General features: G+C 37.7%; 1 protein-coding gene across 5 annotated transcripts in view; it reads left to right on the plus strand.

The window, feature by feature from the left end:
- The window catches only part of LOC131076631 (pentatricopeptide repeat-containing protein At5g67570, chloroplastic), a 93,594-nt gene that overhangs the window by 54,545 nt on the left and 15,065 nt on the right, over window positions 1-23,984 (plus strand). For 3 of the 5 annotated variants that reach the window (XM_058013928.2, XM_058013931.2, XM_058013930.2), the window contains 3 exons: window positions 1,141-1,254; window positions 9,691-9,784; window positions 9,889-10,046. In XM_058013928.2, the coding sequence (XP_057869911.2) occupies window positions 1,141-1,254; window positions 9,691-9,784; window positions 9,889-10,046 (366 nt within the window). Of the gene's footprint in view, window positions 1-1,140; window positions 1,255-9,690; window positions 9,785-9,888; window positions 10,047-10,767; window positions 10,958-23,984 lie in introns of all 5 variants that reach the window. The other 2 variants (XR_009113467.2, XM_058013929.2) reach the window with 2 other exon arrangements.

A 23,984-nucleotide genomic window follows, 5' to 3' on the forward strand; every position in this document is an offset into this window, starting at 1 on the left:
CATCGAAAATGCTTTCCCAATCCAACATTAGCTTCTGCTAGTTATTGATGTGAATCATGAGAGAAACCAAGTCATCTAGCTGATTATTCCTTATGGTTTCCAACTATTTGAAGTAAATAAATTTCATTTTCTCTTGTGGCTAGGTGGAATAGGGTTGTCACTCTTGCCGTAGCCTTCAAATTACTAATGTGCTTAGTTGGAGCAAGACTAGTTTGGTGGAATGTGAACTTAGGTTGCAAATGTTATTGTTAGGAATACTATGTGAATGGTTTCTATGGATGTGAATCAAGGGATCCTAATGGAAGCTAATTATTGGTGTAATTGCTAGATGATGAAATACCTTTATATCTTCGTTTACTTTAAATCTATGTTTCCTGATCAACCTATGGTTTTGGATGAAATATAAAGCTTCGGTAACCTATGGTTTGAAATGTCTTTACGTCTTTGTTTACTTTAGAAATATGTTTCATCACCAACCTATGGTAACCTTTGGATTACTGATGTACTTAGTTGGAGCAGGACTAGTTTGGTGGATTGTGAATTGAGGTTGCAAAGGTTATTGTTAGGAATACTATATAAATGGTTTCTATGGGTGTGAATCAAGGGATACTTATGGTAGCTGTTTATTGGTGTAACTGCTAGATGTTGAAATGTCTCTACATCTTTGTTTACTTTAAATCTATGTTTCGTCATCTACCTAGGATTTCGGATGAACTGTAAAGCTGGATAAATCTTTTTTATTATTATTTAAGTTGAACACATTTGTCTGATTAGGAATCGATTAATGTAGCTTTTTTCCAAAGGGTGGGATACTGTTGTGTATGGATTTCCATTGTGGTTCTGCAATTTTTGAAACTAATTGCTTGATTTTATAGTCGTTCTTAAGTTAAACCCCATTACCTGAACTTAACTGTGGGTTCTGTTTGAACCCTAGGTCTTATGACCTTTATGTCACTTGCTGCCACCCCTGCGGATAGTTAACCATGCGGTTACCATCACGTACAGAACTCAGACATTCTAGAGAACTGAAAGAAATATACATATGCCATATTAGATGTAGACGATTAGGGCATTTGTAGGAAAAGAATTTGTACCAAAATTTTGGGCATTATGTCTACTAAATTTGTTTATTTATTGCAGGTGTTAAATGCTTGTGTTCCTTGGAAAGAATGGAAAGGAGCTTTTTGGGTGTTGCAACAGATGAGACAAAATGGATTAAGACCTTCGTGTGTGACTTATGGGCTTGCAATTGAGGTATCAAGTGCAAATTAAAATTGTATCAATTTCCTTTTCTTTTTGTTTTATTGAAAAAGCTAAATATTAAATTAAAATTAAAAGTGGAGTTACAAACATCATTTGCCTGATACAACAAAAGTCAGGCAAAGCGGTTAATCAGGAGAGAGTGGCATGATACATCAAAGCTGAGATCTCTGTTAACAAAATCAAATATCAAAGCCACTTGACACTTTTAATCTATGATTTATTATGGCACACTCAGATATTCTACTTGTGCTATATATAACAGTAATATGCATATAGCCTTAACCATTTACAATTTTATTAATGTTCACAGAAGCAATAATTTGATTAATACATCTGATATGACCATAATGAGGCATCTGATGGTCTATTAAATCTTGAAAAAGAAGTCTTAGCAGACATTAAACAGGATTATGAAAAATCACATCCGTGAAGTGAGACTGGGTACTTTCCTCATTTCCATTGCAACTTGTCCAAGGAGAATCACCATCATAGAGCTGTTGGCATAGAGTGAAACCCTCATTTGATAGTCTTTTGAGCCAAGGCCTATGACCACCCTGTTTAAGGATGTCTTCATTAAACTATCTTTTAGTTTCTGTTAGCAGGAAGCAATAAATGGATTCAAAAGTGTGTTAATGACTATGCTCATGTGCTCCATATAGCTATTCAAGGTATCTTTTTGTTCCCGCTGTTTCTGAAAAACATGGAGGGGCCTAGTAATGAAGCATTCAATGAAAGTGGCATGCATACCTTTTTCCTCAATGTTTTGGCTGAGATTCTTCAGAATGCATGCCTTTTCAGATATAGCTCCTAAAAGATTTGGTCACAATTAGAGTTGTTATTTGTTAACAGAGCTATGACTAAAATTCCGATTTCCTGGAGGCTCAACAGGGTAGCTAAGTTTTTCTCTTGTCTAGGATGAACATTCCAAAAGAAAAAGTGAGACCTGAGGAATAACATTACAGAAAGCTCAATTATGGAGGACGATGTTATGCATAATTTGAAATATTAAGTTGACTGATAAGGGGGCCAAAGAAGCTCTAGTCCTGGCATCGGTTTGAATTATTACTTGAAAGAATGAAATTATTTGTTGAGACTTGAGATAAATCAGAGGGAGGTGATCCCATTGCTAGGTTCCATAGCAGATTTGTTTTACTTGACATGAGTTAATTCAACTCTGTGGAAGTATTAAAAATTTAAAACCTATGGGATGAGAAGAATTCTGTTGCTGCTCTTCATTAATCTCAGGTGTTGCTGCTCTCCATTAATCTCAGGTGCAGGCAACATATTCTCCTCTTCAATGTAAATAGTCTTCTCAGTCTTCTCCTCTTTCATGGCTGAAACTTTGATACACTTGAAATTGCTTTGTTTGTGCACATTTTCATGAACTCTGGTATTGTTCTGAATAAGATTCACTGTTTACCCTTTATTCCTATAGCAAGGGCTTTACTTAGAGGCATAGTGGGAATGCAATAGATATTGATTAGAGTGTTGGAGATGGAACTAAACTGTGACGGTGACATTAAATCTTCATATGATTTAGAGATGGTTAGATTGGATTGTTGTGCAGCTGCCAAAATTGATTTTAGCAGGGGCAATCTAGCATGCGATTGAGCTATTGTGGGAGAAGGTTTTATAGAGATTGGTTGGACCTTAAGCATTTTTCTTCTCAAGTTTGCCTTCTTATGCCCACCAGCTGCTATATTAGTGTTTTGAATTGTAGGGGAAGCTCCTTGGGATCTAACCAAATCTACAACAAACAAGATCTACAAGTATGCACATTGTATAATTTTTGAAAAATGGATTTGCATAAATGTAAATATCTAATTTGACTATGTTTTTGACCTGGATGCAAGCAATAGTCGAAATTTGCAGCCAGATTTTCAGATTTAAAGAGCGTAAACTATCAAACACAGGATGGACTCAACTTCCTATTAGTTAAAACAAAAACTAGTATCGTTTGCAACAGAGATATTTGAATGGAAAATAGAGGAATGTAATTGCTAGTTAAATCACAAACCTATAAATTTACATCAATAGGAGATAATTAAACAAGTGAACGCCTTATGATTTCATGGAATCAATAGCTTAAATGCATACAAAGTTGCAATTTAGAAAGATGGGATCTTGTCAATACTAAGCTTGGCTTTTGCAGCATAAGCTTGACTTCTAGTAGCATTCATTAACTTCCATGAAAATGCACTAAGTTCATTGACAATTTCTAGAGCATAGGCTCATCATTGACTATCCTTGAAAATTATGTGCTTAAGGCACTTATTTATAAGCTCAACAGAGGCAGCTTTAAGGGATCATATAAGAATTAAATAATCTCAATAAAGCTTTTCCTTAAAGCAATCTTATCTCTCTTCATTGCAAAGAGGAAATTAATTACTCAAATATCCTCAAATAGGCTCTTCCCACTTAACAGAGGCTGCTGAATGATAAGAAGTGTCTATGATTTGCCAATTTTTTCTTTAAAACGCTTGGCATTGAAAATATTAAGTTGCTGATTTAGAAATCAAGGTAGAGTGTCAAAGCAAAAATCAATGAATCATAGCTATACCTTATCACTAGGTGACCTATTGTGAGAAGAAAGTAGAGATTTAAAGTGGTAAGAGCCTACTTGAGTGATTTATTTTCTATTTGGAATGGATATGGTTGCTTTAAAGTGTGTTTATATTGAAATTATTTTATTATTATTTGATCTGTCAAAGTTGTCTGTAATGAGCTTATAACTTAGTGCTTTAAGCACGCATCCTATAAGAATGGTTGAAACTGAGCCTATGTTGTAGAAATTGTTAGTGAAGTTTTTGTATTTTTGTGGAACTTAATGAATGCTTGTTGAAGTGATTGTGTAACTATGAGTGAATGTCGTAATTTCATGAATTAAATTGATAGAAGATCATATTTGTTCAAGGGTAGTATTGATGAAATCCATCTTTTCAAATTGTAGCTTTGTAAACACTTTAGGTGTTTATTTCATGTAATCATGAGTTGCTTACTTGTTTGATTCTTTATTGGTCTCTGATTGAGCCAAAAATCAACATCTATTTTCCATTCAAATATCTATGTTACAACCTATTCCGGTTTTTACTTTAGCTAATATGAAGTTGAGTTCATCATCCGTGCATTTACCCTCACTAAATTTGAAAATCTCATTGCAAGTCTTGACTATTGACAGTTTGGTGCTTGCATCAAGGGCAAAAACATAGACAAATTAGATATATAAATATATACGAAAACCCTCATTTAATTTTTGTGCAATGTGTATACTTGTAAATTCAACTAGTTCTAGGTTTAGTTAGATCTCAAGGAGTATCCCGTTATTTGGAGAATGATTCTAGTATGTGTGTTTGGCAACAAATAAATTAAAACACAGTTTTTCATGAATTTTTGGGGAATGAGATATGAGCTAAGTTTGCAAGTAGAAAGTACTATCACCTTTGATGGAAGACATTTCATCTTGGCTGATAAGGTATACATCAGATCAGAGAAGAAGGCAAGTATTCTTTATCTTACCTTTCATATGCCCATCCAAACACATTCAAATGAATATTCATCTTCATTGACAATGTAGGAACTCATTAAGTTCTTGGTAGGAAATCTAGATTTTTAAGTATCATTTTAGGCAATTGGTGATAACACCCATGATGATAATCACAATGATCCACCTCCATCTTCTTTGGTGTGGGGAGCTTGTATTGGTCTCTTGGCACTTGGAGTTTGGCATAAGTGTCTGTAAGGTTCAAGAAGAATTTTCTGAAATTCCCTGGTGATGGCACACAACATCCCCAAGAGCATATCTTAGCATTCACCACAATTAGTGACATTTTGAGGGTTTCACATGAAGATGTTGTTGTAAGATTCTTTGTTGAAAGCTTGGTTGGAGCAATAGTAGAATTATTTCATCATCTTGCTGTTAGTTCCATCATTTATAGGAAATCCTTGCACACAAATTGTTGTCAGATTTCAAATTGGTTGAAGATGGTCACTTTAATTTTGTGTAGTTGTCAAATTTGACAATTGGGTAGCATCCTAAGGGCAAAACCTGCAACAAGAGCTCAAAATTGAAGCCAGTCTGACCAAAACCCTAAAAACAACTAAACTGAAAGCGAGAAGGAGGGGGTCCCCATTTGGGATGGGGTGATGTGTGAAAAGGTCACAACAATCAACAACCGAGATTACATGATAAAACCCTAATTAGGGTTAGTTACAACTAACTTTATTCTGGCCAATGATAAAATTACATCTTGATGGACACATGTCCTTCTTTGGATTCTGACAAATGTGAGATGAGGTTAGGTACATGGAACTTTGTGCCACACGTGCAATTGTAGAGAAGTCAAGTACATTGAACTTGGACGAGTTGACTTGGCATCTCCTAGTTGTCTCGAATATGACTAGGTGCCAAGTCATCATGCTCATCTTGTAGATCATGACAAAGAAGTGTTTGATTGAGCAATATCTCTTGATGCTCAACATTATCCAAGGCTGTTGTGATGGTGATGGATCATATTCCCAAATTTCATCATCTTAGTGATTAAGTCTAACTTTCATTAAATCTTCTGAAACTATCCATTCCTTGATCATGTTCGCATTTTCATTTCCATACTTGGGAATCTTCCTTGTGATGCTTTTGGATTTCATCTTCATGTTTATCATGTCATGAAATTATCTTCTTTTGTTCTAGTCCCTGAAATTCTTCTTCTTGGATTTGGATTCCTTGGTGGAGTTCTTAAATGTGGAACATGTTGCAATCGCCCTATGTATGTGCATCTTGACCTTGGGGTCTTGGATTTCTGAAGGAAACTCAAGACAATTGCAATTGGATCCTTCCTTATATAGATCCTCGTGCTTGCTTTGTTGAAATGTTCCTCACTTGGTTTGGTGAAGACCTCCATATTGAATGCAATCCCCTTTTCACATGGTGGAATTCCCTTTTAAAGCTCCATAAGTTCTCTTGAAAGGTGAAACATCTTTGATGTGATTGATTTCCTTTATCTTCTTTATCTTGGATGTAGAACACCTCTTCACTTCGGAATGTAGACCTGGTCTTGGAATTTCCTTGACGAATTGCTGAGTTTCTTGGTATAATTCTTGATTTTATTTTATGAAATCCTTGGTGTTCACTTATCCTTGTCTTTAATTTCCTTGTCCTTATTATGTCCTAAACTTGCTGCTTCTTTTTTTTTTTCACCATCACTGTTCCTTGATGACTCAAACCTTGATCTAACAATCATATTGTCCTCGACCTCATGATTCTTATTCCATGTGGTTGATCCCTATTCTATCAGCTGATTAAAACATGCTTGAACCTTGATTTGTCCTTGTCACCATGCACTTCGCCTCAAACCTTGGACCTGAAAACAAATACATTTATATTAAGACATTAAAGATAAGAACCATAAATTGAATTCCTGATCTAAAATCTGCCTAGGTCTGCTGTTCTGATCCTCTGAATTCACATTGCATTGTGGTCAAAATGAGAAGTTTGATCCCTCATAAATATGCTCCCCTAACATTTAAAATCATCCAACTCTAGCCTGGCCAACTTGCAAAAATAAATCTTTGAATTCGAATTGCTTTCTTATCACATCAGATCAGCAGCCTTAGATTTGATGCATTTTTTTTTTAATTTCAAATTGCTATTAATAAGAAGAGCGCTCAGCATTGCAATTCAAGGGGAAATTCGACTAAGAGGAGGAAAAATGAAGGGAAACCCAAGTTGGACAAGGAATCTCTTGGTGGAAATTCGAGCAGGAGAAGGATTAATGAAAGGTGGAAAATCAACTTAGACAAGGAATTTCCAGCAAGGGGGAAATTCGACTTTGATAAGGACAAATTGAATAATTAAATCCCAAATTTCGGGTTATTCTAAGGATTAAATTTCATTTCTTATAGGAAAATCGATTTGCATTGATTCAAAAATTTCAGATCTTTCCTTAAAAACAAGGACAAGTCAAATGACAATAATCCTTATTTTAGTCCCAAAACAAGGATTAACAAATTAAAGATTCTAATCCCTCATAGGAAATTATATTTTCATAGGGATTTTGATGAGGAAAAAATTCCAATTTTAAGTCCAAAATGAGTATAAATCCAGATTGGAAATCCTTATTCCATGCAGATTTTTAGTGATTTCTCAATTAAGATTTGCTCTTCGAAGGGAAAAATGACCTCCACAAGGATTTTGAGCAGAGTTTTTGATAAAAATACGGACAAAGTTGCAGTTTTTTGATAAGGAATTTGAAAAAATGAGGATTTTCTTGAATGCATTCTCATTTGAAAACAAGGAAAATTGATCCCAATGGAAATTTTATCCTCATGTGGAATCATCAGACAAAATCCAAGAATTTAAGTAATCATTGATCAAAAATACGGATTTTTAAGGACAATTAAGATATGTCATTTATAACTTGTCCAAAAATAAGGATTCCATAAAATTTGAATTCAAGGATTTGGAAATTAAATAAAATATCCAATGTGGATTAGGAAGATTGTTTCAAGTTTAAGAACAAATCAAGAATTATTCAAAGATTTGAAATAAAATCATTTAAAATTGAATCCATGAAATCTCAAAAAACAATCTTCCATCTCACAAAAGCTTTGCATTCTTCATAGTCGAAATCCACAAATCTAATCATAATTCCACCTTCAAATGATAAAAACCCAGATCAACTTCACTCAAGGATTAGAATTCCGTATTTCACATCAGGATTGGGAAAAATCGATATCCATCTGGAATTTGACAAAATTTGCATTATAGAACAAGGACAAATCTGCATTTGATTCTTCAACCTAGGATTGAATTCCAACTTTGAAATTCCTTAAACTTGGACAAGGACTTTCATAAAACTCTTCTTATTTCATAAAGATTGGACTTTTCATAGTTAGAAGACAGAACTTTGTCTCAGAAGATGATGAAGCTTGTTGTATGAAGAGTCTGCAAATGTGTTCAGCTCTGCAGAATGTTTGATCCACATAGAATCACATATTCATGTGTATCATAATATGGAAACACTCTTTCTCAGATCGAACTGATTAATGGATCGGATTATAATGAAGTTGATTTGACTTAAAATGCATAGGTATTATCGGGTTGTTAAGAGATTTGGTTGAATCTGTTTAGGTTCAGTTCCAACTGTTTTCTGCAGTTAGCAACTAACAACTACACTCTTAGTCTCCGATTTAATCAAGGTCGGAAGCTTCTTCAGCAATGAAAGGTTTTTTTATTATTGTTGATATTTATGTGGTTGTAACTGACAACCAATTCCTTTGTAGTTATAACTGAAAACTGTCCGAATAGTTATTAACTGTTTTGGGAACCGTACAACCGATGGAGAAAGAAATCTATTGATTTTGTTGCTGAGGTTCGATAAGGAAAAAAAAAGAGAGCAGAGTGTATGCAGGATACAAAAGTACTTCTGTTATGAAGTAATAAAATAGCAAATGTAAAGAACATAATTGTGTTCTGTCATGAACAGATAACTGAGTTTACTGAGAGTGATTGCGACTGTTCTTGTAAAGTGAATGGATGAGAATTGCTGTTGCAGATCATAAGCCCGCTGAAGGAGAATTGTGCTGGTATGTGATAGAAACATATCTAAAGACAATTGAAAAAGATTGTAAGTTCTATGAAAAAAGTGTGCATAAGGTCTGTGAAGAAGGTGTGTATAAGGACTGATATTGAAAGGTTTGAGAAGTTTCTTAACAGTAATATTTCTTTGAATGGATTAATTACGTTTGTGCAGACATCACAGTAAATAGATGAGAGCAGTATATGTTAGAAAGTTGTTTTAAGAGAGCATTAGTAATATTCATAGAGTGTAATGTTTACTGAAAAGAATTGTAATTTGTTTATTCTTAAAGTTGGTGCTCTTTGAATACTGAGTTGGTGCTTAGATCAGGAAGAGTTGGTGCTCTTAAAATAGGGATTTGGCGACTCCTTAGGGTTGGTGCCTTTAAACATTTATTCAAGTTTCTTTGAGAAGCTGGATTAGGACAGTCAATCCTAGCAGCATTTCTCACCATGGTTTTTCCCATTCTAGGTTTTCCACGTATTTCTTGTGCATTGGTTTCATTGTGTGGTTGCATTCCTTTCAGTTTCATATTTTGCTAAAGTTCATCAAATTTTTAATTTGTTAAGAATCAGATATTTACATCTTCTACTGATTTACCCCGCCTTTTCAGTAGAAGAATTGTGTTCTGCACTCTGTGCAGTTCATTTACGTTTGTGGGGATTCCATTGCTATATATTTTTTCTGTGAAATTTACATTAATATAGTGGTCATATCCTTCATTTAGATCTTACTTCAATGACTTTGGTGGCATTTAATTTGTCCTACAGCTGTTTGTTTACAAGTGTATTCAATATTGTGGTTTTTAATATCTATGGCTTGTATTACTTCTAACAAAAAAAGTTATTTGTAGGTAATGGTTGCTTCTGGCAAGTACGAGCTGGTACACATGCTTGTTGAGAAAATGGAAAAAGCAGGCCTGACACCAAATGCTTTGACTTACAAAGGTACTGAAATGTATAATTTTTGGTTTTATTCTTGTGGCAATACTCTTTGATTTTTCCATTTTGACTTAATATAGTCCTGCTAGACTTAGTATTGTTCTTTGTAGCTATTGTACGTGCTTTTCGGAAAGAAAAAAAGACTGATGAAGCTCTGAGAGCAGTTGAGGAGATGAAGTGTAGAGGAGTGGTTCCAACAGCAAGTGTTTACTATGAACTAGCATCCTGCCTTTGTAGTGCTGGAAGATGGAAAGATGCTTTGTTTCAGGTCATTATGTCATTGCCATACTTGTACTGTAATTTAAAGATTTCAAATTAGTTGATACTAATAAATAAAATTTTACTTCCAAATTGTTGGTTCTAGTTAGGCATGTATGATTTGTATTTTTAATCATCTTTAGACATTTAGTTTTGGTTTATAAATTGATGGTCATGCTATAATATATAATGTTTTCGTAACCCTTTTTGAATTTTCAAATATGAATGATGATGATTATTGAAGACATTTTTTTACTGTAGCTCTAATTATGCATGTTCTTTCTTTAACAAAATTTAGTTCCCAGTATTTATATTTTATTCTTTTGTGGCCGTACTATATTTAACAGGTATAGTGTTTTAAAATCAGAAATATACAAAATACATATCTGTGTAAAGAAAACTATCTAATTCATTTACTATGCACAAGTGCATCCAACCCCATTTTCCATTATAGCATGATTTTCTTTGGTTTCTCATTTATCATAATTAAATTCCACATGCATAAAAAACTTGGAGGAATAGGCCATTTTTCCTTGCACTGCAGCTTGGTGGTCTTGTGGAGTTGTTTGGATAAACAAACATGCTTTAGACTAACAGTAGTCATTCTGTATCAAGCCATAAACAGATCTCCTTATATGGACAAGCTAAGTTTGTTTAACCTTCTTAATAAGCAAATGATTCATTCATTGAGTATCCAATTTTTAACTAGGATTGATGTGTTTCTATATCAGATTATGATTCATTGGTGGAAGCATGAGGTGGGATTCCAATTTACACAACTGAAAATCTTGTCAAAGCCTAGATTCAACAACACCTAATACAAACAACCATTCCTTCAAAGTTTATTACCAAGAACAGCAAGGGAAGAAACCTATGAACACAAAAAAGCTCTCTTTAATGCATGTCATCATCGAACTGTTGGTAAGATCTGCGTGTTGTCTTTGCTATCTAAGTGCTCTCTTTTATAAGGGTCTGTCAGTGATATCATTAGCTCAAATGAAGGATTTAAAAGCTCTCAAGCTACGTTACCAGGATGTTAATGGTTATAGCTGCAGGAGACATCATTTTATTTGCTTGGTTGTATTGCTGTTTTATTATTTGTTCTTTTTGTATTCTGTCGATCCTTTATTTACTTCATTTTGCTGCATACGTATCAGGTTCTATGCCTGCCATCACCGACCTGAGTATTAGCTGGAAATGCGTTTTTTATCTGTCGAGTTTCAGTTTCTTTTTGCCTTGGTGGCTCGGTTCATGTATCTTATTTCTTGTAACTGCCATCTTTAGTGGTATTCGCGTGAAGTGTTGAAGTATTATTTAACCTTCGCGTTATTCATTCTTGTGTTGGCTTTTCATTTTTCGTATGTATTTCAGATTTGATGTAGAGGGTTTGGTGTTGTACACAACTTGATTGGTTTCACCCTTCAAAGGGTCTTCAATAGACACCATCCAATGGTGTATTGTCTTAGTATCCTTCCCAAGGATCACTCACAACAGGACAACTCCAAGTTGACAAGGAGTCTTCTACTCCTATGGTCTCAACCCCTCCAACCAAGAACACCTAACAACCCCAAACCCTTAGCATAGAGGATCTTTTGCTCAAGTGGTGAAGTATTACATTTGTTATGTGAGACATGGCATTTGCATTGACTTGGACCTCTTGAACAAATTCTACAAGATCCCCAATATCGTTTACCCTTAGAGACCTAGTAAGGGCTACAAGCAATTAGGCCTCCTATTTGGGTTTTTGCACAATGACTTCCAACCTTCCTCAACAAGCCCTAGAATAAATCACATATTTGGGTACCCTTAGAAACTTCACACTTTGGCATCTAGGTTTTGAGTTTAAGAGGTTTGTCCATCTTGCTTCATTGAGATATCTTTTTTTATTTTTTTCTGATTTTTTGAATTTTTCACTTTTTTTGCATTTTTTGACATAAAAGAGATCTAACATATCTCTGATTCTGCACTTGAAAGCTCATGCTAGTTCCAGCCAAATTGAATTTCGCAATCAAGCCCCTCCCTCTAGCGCCAATTCTGTTGACGTGTTTTTTATGGCTATGTCGAACACAGAATAAAGTTGCCTAACGGTCACTTCACTCTCTCTTGATCAAAGTGCGATTGCATGCTAAGATTGCAAGAAGTTCAAACAATCGACTCCAAGGTTCCTTCAATGCGTGGATGTGACTCAGTTGGCTGATGTGATTGCTAGTAATCCAAGGGGCCTTACGTTTGCATCATTCTTTCACTTCTTTGTTGTGGCTGGAACTCCATCATCGGATATGACAATTCTGTGATGCTGCTGCTTCGAACGGACTAAAATGAACTGAAAGTAAAAGGGAAAGGGTTTAGAAGGATCTAAATCTACTCCTAAGGGCAGTGATAACAATGAATAGTGCTTTGGTGGACAAATTCCAAATAAACCAAGCTCTGCTTCGTCAAGTTTAATTACAACTCTGCAAGAACCGGTGCAATCTTCTGGGGATGCTAGAGGATTTTCAAATCGAGAAAGTACATTTGAATACCCAAAAAATAGCGCAATCCAAACGACTATCCACAATTGAACTTAGCACAAATTTAGGGGGCTCAAACTAACTTTACACTACAAATTACTATCAGCAAGATGCAAAAAGTTTGAACCATGGAAATTCATCAGACACCATTACATTCTCCATTGAAATCAAAGCGCTTTACTATTTCTAATCTAAGTGAGGAAGGTGAAACCATGCAAGGTTTGAAAAAATAATTTAAGTGGACACCATTAGAGAACAATGTTTCACTGTTATTTTTCTCAAAAACTTATCTCAACAATTTCATGAAAAGCTCCCTCCTTTTTTACAAATGAGGGGGTCACCCCTTTATATAGGCCTTTGGCCATGCAAACCCTAATTAGGGTTCACCCCAGAAGATTCCCACTCAAGGTGCAACAAGGTGGGAATCGGTAATTAATAACCCATCATGCCCATATACAATTAATTACAATCCTGCTAGAAATGATGCCCATAAAGCTGTAATTAACCATTACATTCAAAAAGTGCCCACTATGCAATGAATGTACCCTCATGCAAAAATCGCTCGTGATGCCATAAATGCACCATCATCTTCTGAATGTGACGACTGCATGCAGAAGGAATCTGCCATAATGCCATAAATGTGACGACTGTATGCAAAGAGATGCTTCATTAATTCAGCGTCTGTTGACTCGGCTGCCACTTGGTGGAAAAAACACTGGAGAGAGAACACTTCAAGCTGGAGAATCTCAGACGCTGGAAATATTTTCTTGAAGTTTTTGAACTTGCCTTGCTTTGGAAAAGATTTTCAATGATTTTTCAACATCTCCTATTTTATAGGAATTTTGCACAAATAAAGGTTTCAAGTCCAGGAGGAAGAGAATTCTCCTACAAATCCAAATCTGTAAAACTTTTGAAATTTGGATGTGATTTGATGCCCGCGAATGGATTTTCCAAATTTTTCCCTGGGGGGGAAATTTCTTGTTTAGTTCATCCCTGATTCCATCCTTGCCTTAGAAATTTTATCTTCAATTCATCCTTGGATGTGATTTCTTGTTGTGGAGGAATTCTCCTTTGGAAAGAAATTTGTTCCTTACCTTGAGGAAGGAAATTCTTCATACCTTAGCCAATTTTCATGATTTCCAAGAACTGTCCTAAAGGAAGAAATTTCAAACACTTAGTCAATTTTTCACCTTTCCTGGAATTTCTTCTTCTTGGGTGCAATTCTTCCCTGATGAAGGAATTCATCTCTTTGTGCCATGTCCATGAGAAGATCATTTTAGCGCACTCCTGTGATCCTGGGCGGCATTTTACACTTGGTGGGGAATTCTTTCAATTCCATGGATTCCTTGCATCCCTCTATCTGGCGCTCCTTTTCTCACTAGGGTGCTAAAATGCCTTGGTCAAGGACTCTTGCAATTTGCCTGTTTCTCCATGCACTCTTCATTCTTGCACCCTACACAAGGCTGGGGCGAAAATTCCTCTTGAGGAAGGAACTCATTGTTTTGTGAATTGTCTATGTTTTCTTTTCAACATCCCTATTTTTTAGGGATCCTCCTAAAATTTAGGAGCCAGGTTCATTGGATGGAGAATTCTGCCACGATTCCGAATCTATAACAATTTCCTCATTCTGGCGAGATTCGGTGTCTAAAAATAGCAAATTCAAAAATTTGCCCGAGGGGAATTTTACTTTCTATTCCTCCTTGACCCCTTGGATTCCATGCCTTAGGCAAAATTTCAACCTTTTAGCTTGGGCGTTGAATTCACCGTGCCTTGGAATTTTCACATTTTTCACATCTTCCATGGGTATACTATTTTGGCGCCCAATCACTCCCTTGGGTGGAATTTTCACTATGTGGAGGATTCATGAAATTTTTTCATCTATCCTTGTCTTCCTCAGTTTGGCGCCCAACTGCATACTTGGGCATTGTTTTCACTGTGCCATGGATTCATGGAATTTTCCACTTATCCTTGCCTTTTCCATTTTGGCGCCCAACTGCATCCTTGGGTGGAATTTTCACTCTGTGGAGGATTCATGAAATTTGTCCATCCATCCTTGCCTGACCCATTTTGGTGCCCAACTGCATCCTTGGGCAGAATTCTTCATACATGGAGGATTTTGATGCTTTTCACAAGCTCCAGGCTTTTCGTCAGGATATATATATGAAATATAACACTTATCTTATACTTTAAGTTATATTTCATATATATTGTTAGGATGTTTGAGAGTGGTTTCAGGTCCGTAGGAATCATAATGCAAATTCAGGATTTTGGAAGATCTTTAAAGTTTTCAGACAGTCAAATTTCAGGCCATTTTCGGATCAGGATGACATTGGTGGATTGATGTGAATTTCTGGACTTGGATGATTTTGCATGCTTTCCTCTTCTGGAATAGGAGTTCCAAAATTAACCATTTTTTGATCCAACTTGTCTGCCTTCTGACTCTTCCGGATTTAGAAATGGTCTTCAGGATCGTTCAATCTTCAGCGTCTTCAGAGATATTTAGCTTTCAGTGTTTTCCTGTGAAGATCCTGCCAAAAATAGATTTTCCCAAATAGTAAGTGTTTCAAAATGTCAAGGTTTGGGCAAAATAGGTCAAAAAGAACTTACTAAAAATAGAAACTTACTAAAAATAGTAAGTTTGATTTTTGGCAAAATTAGACCAATCCGGGACTCAGTAAAATCCCTAAAAAATAGGAACTTTCTAAAAATAGAAAGTTGCTCCGTTTTGGCTCAAGTTTTACTGGGAGGTTCCTTGAAGGGTCCTAATTCCAGTCGTATGTTCAGTTTCTTCAAAACCCTAACAGAAACCCCTAAAATCTAGGACAAAAGGCATAAATCCAAAAAAAGACAAAACAGGCCCTAGACTTCACCAAACTCGCTCAAACGAAAAGCATATTTAATCAATATGACCCCCAAACACTTGTAAAGCAGAGAGACTGACAAGACTGCTGCGAAAAGACCCCAAAAACAAAGCCAAAAGACTGGAAAGGCCTAAAAAGAAGGGGGTCTCCATTTGCAATGGGATGATGTGTGAAAACGTCACAACAGGTCCTTCCCATGCCAAGTTCACACACCCTTCAATCCGCTGTCCAAGGGTTTCATCCACTTCTTCTGTTGCACAGGCTTGCCACATAAGAGATGTCAAGCCTAGGGAATCATCTTAAAATTAGCAAATGACACTTCCTGCATCCCAAACCACTTGGAGCATTTAATATACAAGCCAATTCAACATTCCCCAAGGTTTCAGGCCATTCCCAAGATGGAATGTTGAATTGTGACCCTTCTTGCATCAAAACCCTGATTTTAAGGGTTTCTCAAACCAGCAATAAAGAATTTACTCTAACTTTCAAACCAAAGAGTTTCAAGACCTCACTCCAATGTCAAATGAAAGGTGATTCACAGCCTCAACTGGTCATGCTCTCAATTCATGCCTATCTTCCGTACCAATCCGTACAAAGTGCAGAAAACACAAGAAAAGTAGAGAAAATTGCAGTTTCTATTTGATTTTGGAGACAAGAATTTCATCACCAACTTCTTCTAACCTGTTGGCATTGTTCCTCAGGCTTATATCATGCCAAGGAACTCCTCCAACCACCCCCAACGTGTACATTCAACCAACCGTTGGGAAACAAAAATGCAAAAACTTGTCAAAGTTGCTCATGACAGCATTGCAACTTTTGACCATTAGGACAAATTTGCTCTTGCCTTCACACCAAAAGGAAAAGAATGAACACACAACCTATCTAAGACTCCTAAACACCAAAAACACAAATAAAATGCCCATATAAGGCTTTGGACCAAATTGACACATTTTGGAGCCTTATGGCTTATTACATCGTCTTGGGACCACCATGGACATCACCATGGATCAACATGGATTAACACACATCCTACCACAAAACATCACCATAGAACAACACACATCCAAATGATGCAAACATGTGTCCTGTTGTGACGTATTCACACATCGCCTCATTGCAAATGGGGACCCCTGCTTTTTGCTTTCTAGGGTTTGTTTTTTGGGTTTCTAGGGTTTTGTCTGTTAGCCTTTGCATTTGAGTGCTGTTAGGGGGATCGCTGGATAGCAGGCTCTGCTTGAGCTAGGATGAGTCAGTGGATGCTCCGGGTTAGGGTTTCCTTCAAGGTCTTCCTTAGGCTTAGTTTTGCTAGTGGTGTCCCGTTTGAGTTCGAGGAAGTCAGAGAGTGGTTGAGCAAGTTTGGCTAAGATATGGAAGAAATGGATCTAGGATCAAGTCTAAGGCAAAGCCAAGTCCAATTTGAGGTGAATTGAGCCTCGAAGAGAAATAGTGGATTTCGCTCTTGACCCTTCCAAAGGGTCTAGAGTGAATTTTTCCATAAGGCATTCTACCTTGCCCAAAACTATGAACTAATCCTTGTCCTAGGCATTTTTAAAAGCAAAATTCTTGTTTTGATAAGGAAAGGTTGGAGATGAAGTCAAGATTGGAGCCCAAACATGATTTTCGCTCTTGACCCTTCCAAAGGGTCCAGAGCGAAATTCATTTTTCCCCTATATTTCTCCTTAGCTGGACCAAGTTTGTAGACTTTTGAGGCATAATTGAGAAGGTTTGATGCAAATTTGCCCTAGAGAGGGGATTTTAGACCTTGGGATGATGGATTCTAGCCTGGGAGGAGAATTTCGCTCCTGACCCTTCCAAAGGGTCCAGAGCGAAATCCTCCATTTAGCCTTCTTTTGGCCTAAAAAACCTAGTTTGGCTTTGCCTGGGGCCAGTTGAGTGATGGGTTTTCTTGATTGCGATGAAAGGAGGTTGAATTGATCAAGTTTGGGGGAGAATGAGATGCAAGGAAGTGAAAAGCTAGCCAGGAAAAGGAAATTCAAGGGTCCAGAGCGAAAATCCTTATATCTCTTGTTTTCTTCCTTGTTTTGGCTAGGCATTGGCATGATGAAGGAGGAATTGGTATGTTCTTGCCCTGAGAGGGAGTGGGATGCTTTAGAAGATCAAGTTTTTGCCTAGGAGATGAATTTCGCTCCTGACCCTTCCAAAGGGTCCAGAGTGAAATTCCTAAAAACCCTTATTTTCTTAGCAAAATCAAGTCAAACTTGGGTTTCTATAACTTGGATGAGTGAGGAGAAGCGTTTTCTTGCCTTTTTGAGGTGGATTCAAGTTGAAAGGATGGAGGAAGAAGACTAAAAAGTAATTTTCGCTCCTGACCCTTCCAAAGGGTCCAGAGCGAAAATCTCTATAGCTCTTATTTCCTTCCTAGTTTTGGCCAAGTGTTGGTTTCTAAGGCGTGTTGAAACGTAGATTTATGTGTTCTTTCCTTGAGAAATGGTGGAAATCAACTCAGAACATGGATTTTGCTCCTGACCCTTCCAAAGGGTCCAGAGCGAAATCCTCATTTACCCCCCTTTTATTTTGCTTAAGGCATTGAGAGGTGAAGTTTTCAAGCTAATTTGGTGGTGAGTGGGCTTGATTGTGGAGAGGAGAGTTGAGTTAGATCAATTTTGAAGATGGATTGGATGAAGGAGGTGAGAAATCAATCAAGAATATGGATTTCGCTCCTGACCCTTTGAATATGGATTTCGCTCTTGACCATTTGAATATGGATTTCGCTCCTGACCCTTCCAAAGGGTCCAGAGCAAAATTATTGGAAACTCATATTTTCTTCTTGGAGATGGTCAAATTCTTGAGTTTTATGGCATGGTTAGAAGGACTTTGATGTGTTCTTGCCTTTGAATATTGGATCGAGGTAATGGAGTAGCCAAAACAAGCTCAAAATAGGAAATTCGCTCCTAACCCTTCCAAAGGGTCCAGAGCGAAATTCCTAAAAACCCTTATTTTCCTAGCAAAGTCAAGTCAAACTTGGGTTTTTGTAGCTTGGATGAGTGTCAGGATTGGTGTTCTTGCCTTTTTGAGGTTGGTTAAGGTTGAAAGATGGAGGAATAAGCCTAAAACAAGATTTTCGCTCTTGACCCTTCCAAAGGGTCCAGAGTGAAAATCCTAAAATCCACCTATTCCTTTCAAATTTGTGCCAAGCTTTGCCTAGACCAAGGTGAGGGATGCCCTTGAGATTGCCCATGAATAGATTGTTGTCTCCAAAAATGATGATTTTAGGCTAGAGGAAGAAATTCGCTCCTGACCCTTCCAAAGGGTCCAAGGTGAAATTCATTATAGGTCTTGTCCTTGGCCATGATTCCTAGCGAAATTCTCTTTTCTAGTCATTTTGAGGTCAAACAAAATGTTGCAAGCTTGGGAGAGGGATCCAAGGATAAGATACCTCTGGGTATTTTATTCTGTGTTTGGTCGTGTACAAAAGACACATCAACATGTCCCTGCACCATAGTCCTCGGGATGGGAGGAAAACTCAAGTCCCTTGAGTTGCTAACCGGGTGACTGTGGTTCCATGCTTTATGATATCACCTTCAGACATCTATGTAGCTTCAGATTCAGAAGCCCCTTCCATTTGACCAGGTAGTCCTTGTACACTCCTTTTCTGGTTTGTTTGATCACCGTGGAGTCAAGAATGCACTCCAATTCCAATGGCTTGCTTGGTGGAAGATCCTTCACCTAATCTACATCCCCTCCACAAGAGATGAATCGGGTGCTGCATCAGTCAAGGACCCCTTGAAAGCTGTGAGGTTACACACATTGAAGATGGGAGATATTCCCAAGTCTGGTGGAAGTTCAACTTCATAGGCATTGTTGCCAAATTTGTGGACCACCCGGAGAGGACCTATTTTCTTCATGAGTAATTTGGAGGGTTGGCCCTTGGGTAGTCTCTCTTTCCTTAGGTAGGTCATCACCAAATCCCCTACCTTGAACTGAACATCTCTCCTCTTAACATCTGCTCTGAGTTTGTACTTATCAGCACTTTGTTGAAGTGAAATTTTGACTTGATCATGAATCTCCTTCATAGTAATGGCGAAGTCTTCTCCTTGGGCACTCCTTTTGTCCATGCCTCCAAGATCTCTAAGTTCAAGTATCCCTCTAAGATGTAAGCCATACACAACCTCAAAGGGACTCCTCCCTATACTCCTATTGACTGAATCATTGTATGCATATTCAGCTTGTCCAATCACCAAGTCCCAACCTTGTCCATGCTGCTTGGTAAGGCATCTAAGGAGATTGCCAAGAGATCTATTAACCACCTCAGTTTGTCCATCAGTCTGACGGTGGTATGCTGAAGAAAATGACAGATTGGTACCCAATTTCTTCCAGAGAGTCCTCCAAAAATGACCCACAAACTTGGAATCTCTATCAATGACAATATTGAGAGGTAAACCATGTATCTTTACAACCTCCTTGAAAAACAAACCTGCAATATGAGATGCATCATTTGTGCATTTACATGGCACAAAATGAGCAATCTTACTGAACCTATCAACAATTACAAAGACACTATCAAACCCCCTAGGAGTTTTGGGCAAACCAAGTACAAAATCCATACTAAGGCTTTCCCAAGGCCTAGTAGGAATCAGTAAAGGCTGATATAATCCAGCATTAGTTGAAACACCTTTTGCCCTTTTGACAAATAGGACAATGCTCAACAAACCTTCTTACTTCTGCTTGCATCTTAGGCCAAAAGTAAAACCTTGATACCTGCTCCAAGGTTTTATCCAAACCAAAATGACCTCCAAGGCTGCCATGGTGCTTTTCTCTAATGATATTCTCCCTCATAGAGCATTGAGGAATGCATAGTTGACGCCCCTTGAAGAGCAATCCATCTTGCAACATGAAATCAGGAAACTCAACATGAAAAGAGTCAACAAAATTAGTACATACTTCATATGCATCTTTAAAATCTTTATCTTCCTTGTACATGGCTTTAAGAGAATCAACACCAATGCTTTGCATTTGAATTTCTTGGACAGTGAGGGTTCTTCTACTCAAAGCATCTGCGACCTTGTTAGACACACCCTAATAATGTTTGATAGTGAAGGTGTTAGGTTGGAGTTGTTCAACCCACTTGATGTGCCTTTGATTCAACTTCTCCTGTCCATTAAGAAAACTCAATGCATGGTTATTAGTATAAACAATGAACTCCTTTGGAAGAAGGTAATGGCGCCAATTTTTGAGTGCTTGCACCATTGCATAGAGCTCCAAATCATAGGTTGAATACCTTTGCTTAGCCTCATTCAACTTCTCTGAAAAGAATGCCAACGGATGTCCTTCTTGACTAAGGACTGCACCTATTTCCTGCTTGCTTGCATCACATTCAATTGTAAAAAGTTGATCAAAGTTAGGGAGCCTCAAGGTGGGAAGTTCTGCAACCTTCCTCTTCAAAATCTCAAAGCTTTGGGATGCCTTCTCTGTCCATTCAAACCTACATTTGATTCCTCCTTTTATAGTGCCAAGAATAGGAGCACAAACATGACTAAAACCTTTGATTAACTTTCTATAAAAAGAAGCCAATCCATGAAAGCTCCTAACATCACCTACTGTCCTAGGTGCAGGCCAATTGACAATAGCTTCAACCTTTGAAGGATCCATTTTCAAATATCCACTAGAAACCACAAAGTCTAGATACACCAATTCAGTTTTCATGAATTCACACTTCTCTAGATTGATTACCAATTTCTCCTCATGAAGCTTCCTCAAAACCTGATCCAAATGCTTCAAATGTTCCTCCTCGAACCTGCTAAACACCAAGATGTCATCAAGATAAACAATAACAAATTTGCCAATAAATTCAACCAATACCTCATTCATGAGGCGCATAAAGGTGCCCAAATGGCATCACCATCCACTCATATAAACCCTCATTTGTTTTAAAGGTTGTTTTCCACTCATCGCCTGGTCTGATTCTGATCTGATGATTGCTTGATTTCAAACCAATCTTTGAAAAATAGCATGATCCCCCAAGATAGTCCATTAGGTTTTCAATCCTAGGCATAGGAAACCGGTACCTAATTGTGATCTTGTTGATGGCCCTGGAATCGGTGCGCATTCTCCATGTTCCATCTTTTTGGGGTGCCAACACTGTAGGTACAACACATGGGCTCAAACTCTTCCTAATCAACCCCTCATCTAGAAGTTCTTGCACTTGTCTTGCTATCTCTTCATTTTGACTAGGAGTCATCTTGTAGGCAGCTTTGTTAGGTAAGGTTACACCAGGAATTAGATCAATTTGATGGCTGATATCTCTGATTGGAGGTAAGTTATCAGGCATGTCTTTGGCCACAACTCCCTTGTATCTATCCATCATGACTTGTACTTCACTAGGAATCTCCTCCTTTTCTCCATTTCCCGGTGCAAAACTAAAGCAAATCCTTGGGTCCCCTCTTGCTTGAGGATCTCTGAAAACTCCTTACCACTAAGCAACATGACACTTGGACTAACAATCTTCTCTTCCCCTTGGTCAAGTAAAGGATCCATCCTAAATTGTCTATCGTTCTTGGTAATGATGTACACATTCTTCTCTCCATCATGTTGTGCTTTGACATCATATTGCCAAGGGCGACCTAATAATAGGTGACAAGCATCCATAGGTAGGATGTCACACAAGATTCTATCCTTATAATCCCCCATTTCAAAATCAACCCAAGTTTGTTCATCTACTACTACATGTTGCCCCTTGTTAAGCCAAGACACCCTATAAGTACTCACATGTGGTGACCTTTTCAATTTTAATTTCTCTACCATTTCCAAAGCAACAATATTCTCTGTGGATCCAGAATCAACAATTACCTTACAAACCTTATTATGAGACTTACAGGTGGTCTTGAAGAGTGACTTCCTTTGTGGAGGCTCCTTGTGTTGGGGCACCTTCAATAATGTCCTCCTTAGCATGAGACTATCTGCACTCAAGGTAGGACCTGCAATTCCCATTGGAGAATTGACACTTTGACTATCATCCTCTTGCACAAGTTGGTTCCTTTTGTCTGGTCCATGTGAACTAGAAGCTTTCTCAGGGCATCTACTCATGGTATGGCCCACTTGATTGCAATTGTAGCACTTGCCAGTGAAAACACCCGGACCTCTACCTTGACTTCCTTGTCTACCCCTGCCAAAAGGTCTCCTTCCTCCTCTAAAGCCTCCGTTCCTATTATTGGATTCTCCATTGGGCTCTTGTTGACTTGAGTCACCATTTTTATTAGGAGTGTTCCTTCCTCCATGGCCACCTCTACCTTTGAAATTTCTGCCTCCTCTTCCTCTATTGTTTTGCTCTCCTCTCCTCCTTATCTTATCTTCCACTCTCAATGCGAATTGAATACACTTGTGTATAGTGTCTGGAGCCAAGATGCTTATTTCATCTTGAATGTTTTGCCTAAGCCCATTCAAGTATCTAGCCACCTTCTCCGCCTCCTCTTCATGCTTCCTTGATCTAAGACTTAGTTTGTGGAATTCTTCAGTATATGCACTCACATCTAACTCTCTTTGTCTAAGATTTTGCAGCTTCTTGTATAACTGCACCTCATAGTCTATCGGTAGGAATTGGCTCTTGATTTTGTTCCTCATCCTCTCCCAAGAGGATATCTTCTTCTTCCCTTCATTCACCCTTTCTTCTTGTAATACCGTCCACCACAACAAGGCAGACCCCTTGAGTCTAGATTTAGCCAAACTCACTCTCTTCTCCTCAGGAATTTCTTTGTATTCAAAGTGGTTGTTGAGTGCTTCTATCCATTCAAGCACCTCTTCTCCATCCATGCTACCACCATAGGTAGGCAAACTCTCTACATTGTCTCTATTTACCGACTTCAAAGCATCCAAGAACATCTTTTGATGAGGTGCCATCTTCTGAGCCTCTTTAGCAATAGCCTCCTACTCCTCATTCTCTTTCTCTTCCTCTGAGTCATCATCCCATACTTTGTCCTTTCCTTTGGACTGTCTGGTCTCTTTGAGTTTCTCAACAAGCAACTCCTCTACTGTAATGTCCCCACTCTAGCAGATGGACCAAGTATATGTGCATTAGCCTAGCTCTACATGGTCCCGAGGGCTAACGAAGGGTTTAAAGGGACCCTGGAGTGTTTTGGCCTAGTCATTTCCAGTTTGGGCCAAAACGAAGTTGATTTACTTAGTTTCAGGCATACTTACTATTTTTAGTAAGTCAGCAGGACACAACGGGGGCTAGTTTTGGTGATTGGATTTGATACTCCTTGGCGAGAGCTTTCCGACGAGCTATCACTCACGCTATTCGGAGTCCGATTGCTAATATATTTTAATGCCTGAAGTTTTATTAAAGTAACATTTAATTTAATTGTAAAATATTAAAGTGTTACTTTAATATTTATTTTATGGAGATATGTGTAAATCAAAGGGGCAACCAAGGGAGACATAAGTGAATATTTTAATATGTTTTATATTGAACATGTTTTATCCCACATTGCTTGAGTGAGTTGGGTCGCCCCTTGGAGAAAGAATAAAAGGGAGTTTTTGTGGCTTCATTGGGCAGGTGGAATATGAGAAGAATTTGGTGTGTGAGTTGCAGATCCGTTCTTGGCATTAGAGGACGTCTAT

Source organism: Cryptomeria japonica, chromosome 5 (genome assembly GCF_030272615.1).
Source record: "Cryptomeria japonica chromosome 5, Sugi_1.0, whole genome shotgun sequence".
Classification (NCBI taxonomy): Eukaryota; Viridiplantae; Streptophyta; class Pinopsida; order Cupressales; family Cupressaceae; genus Cryptomeria; species Cryptomeria japonica.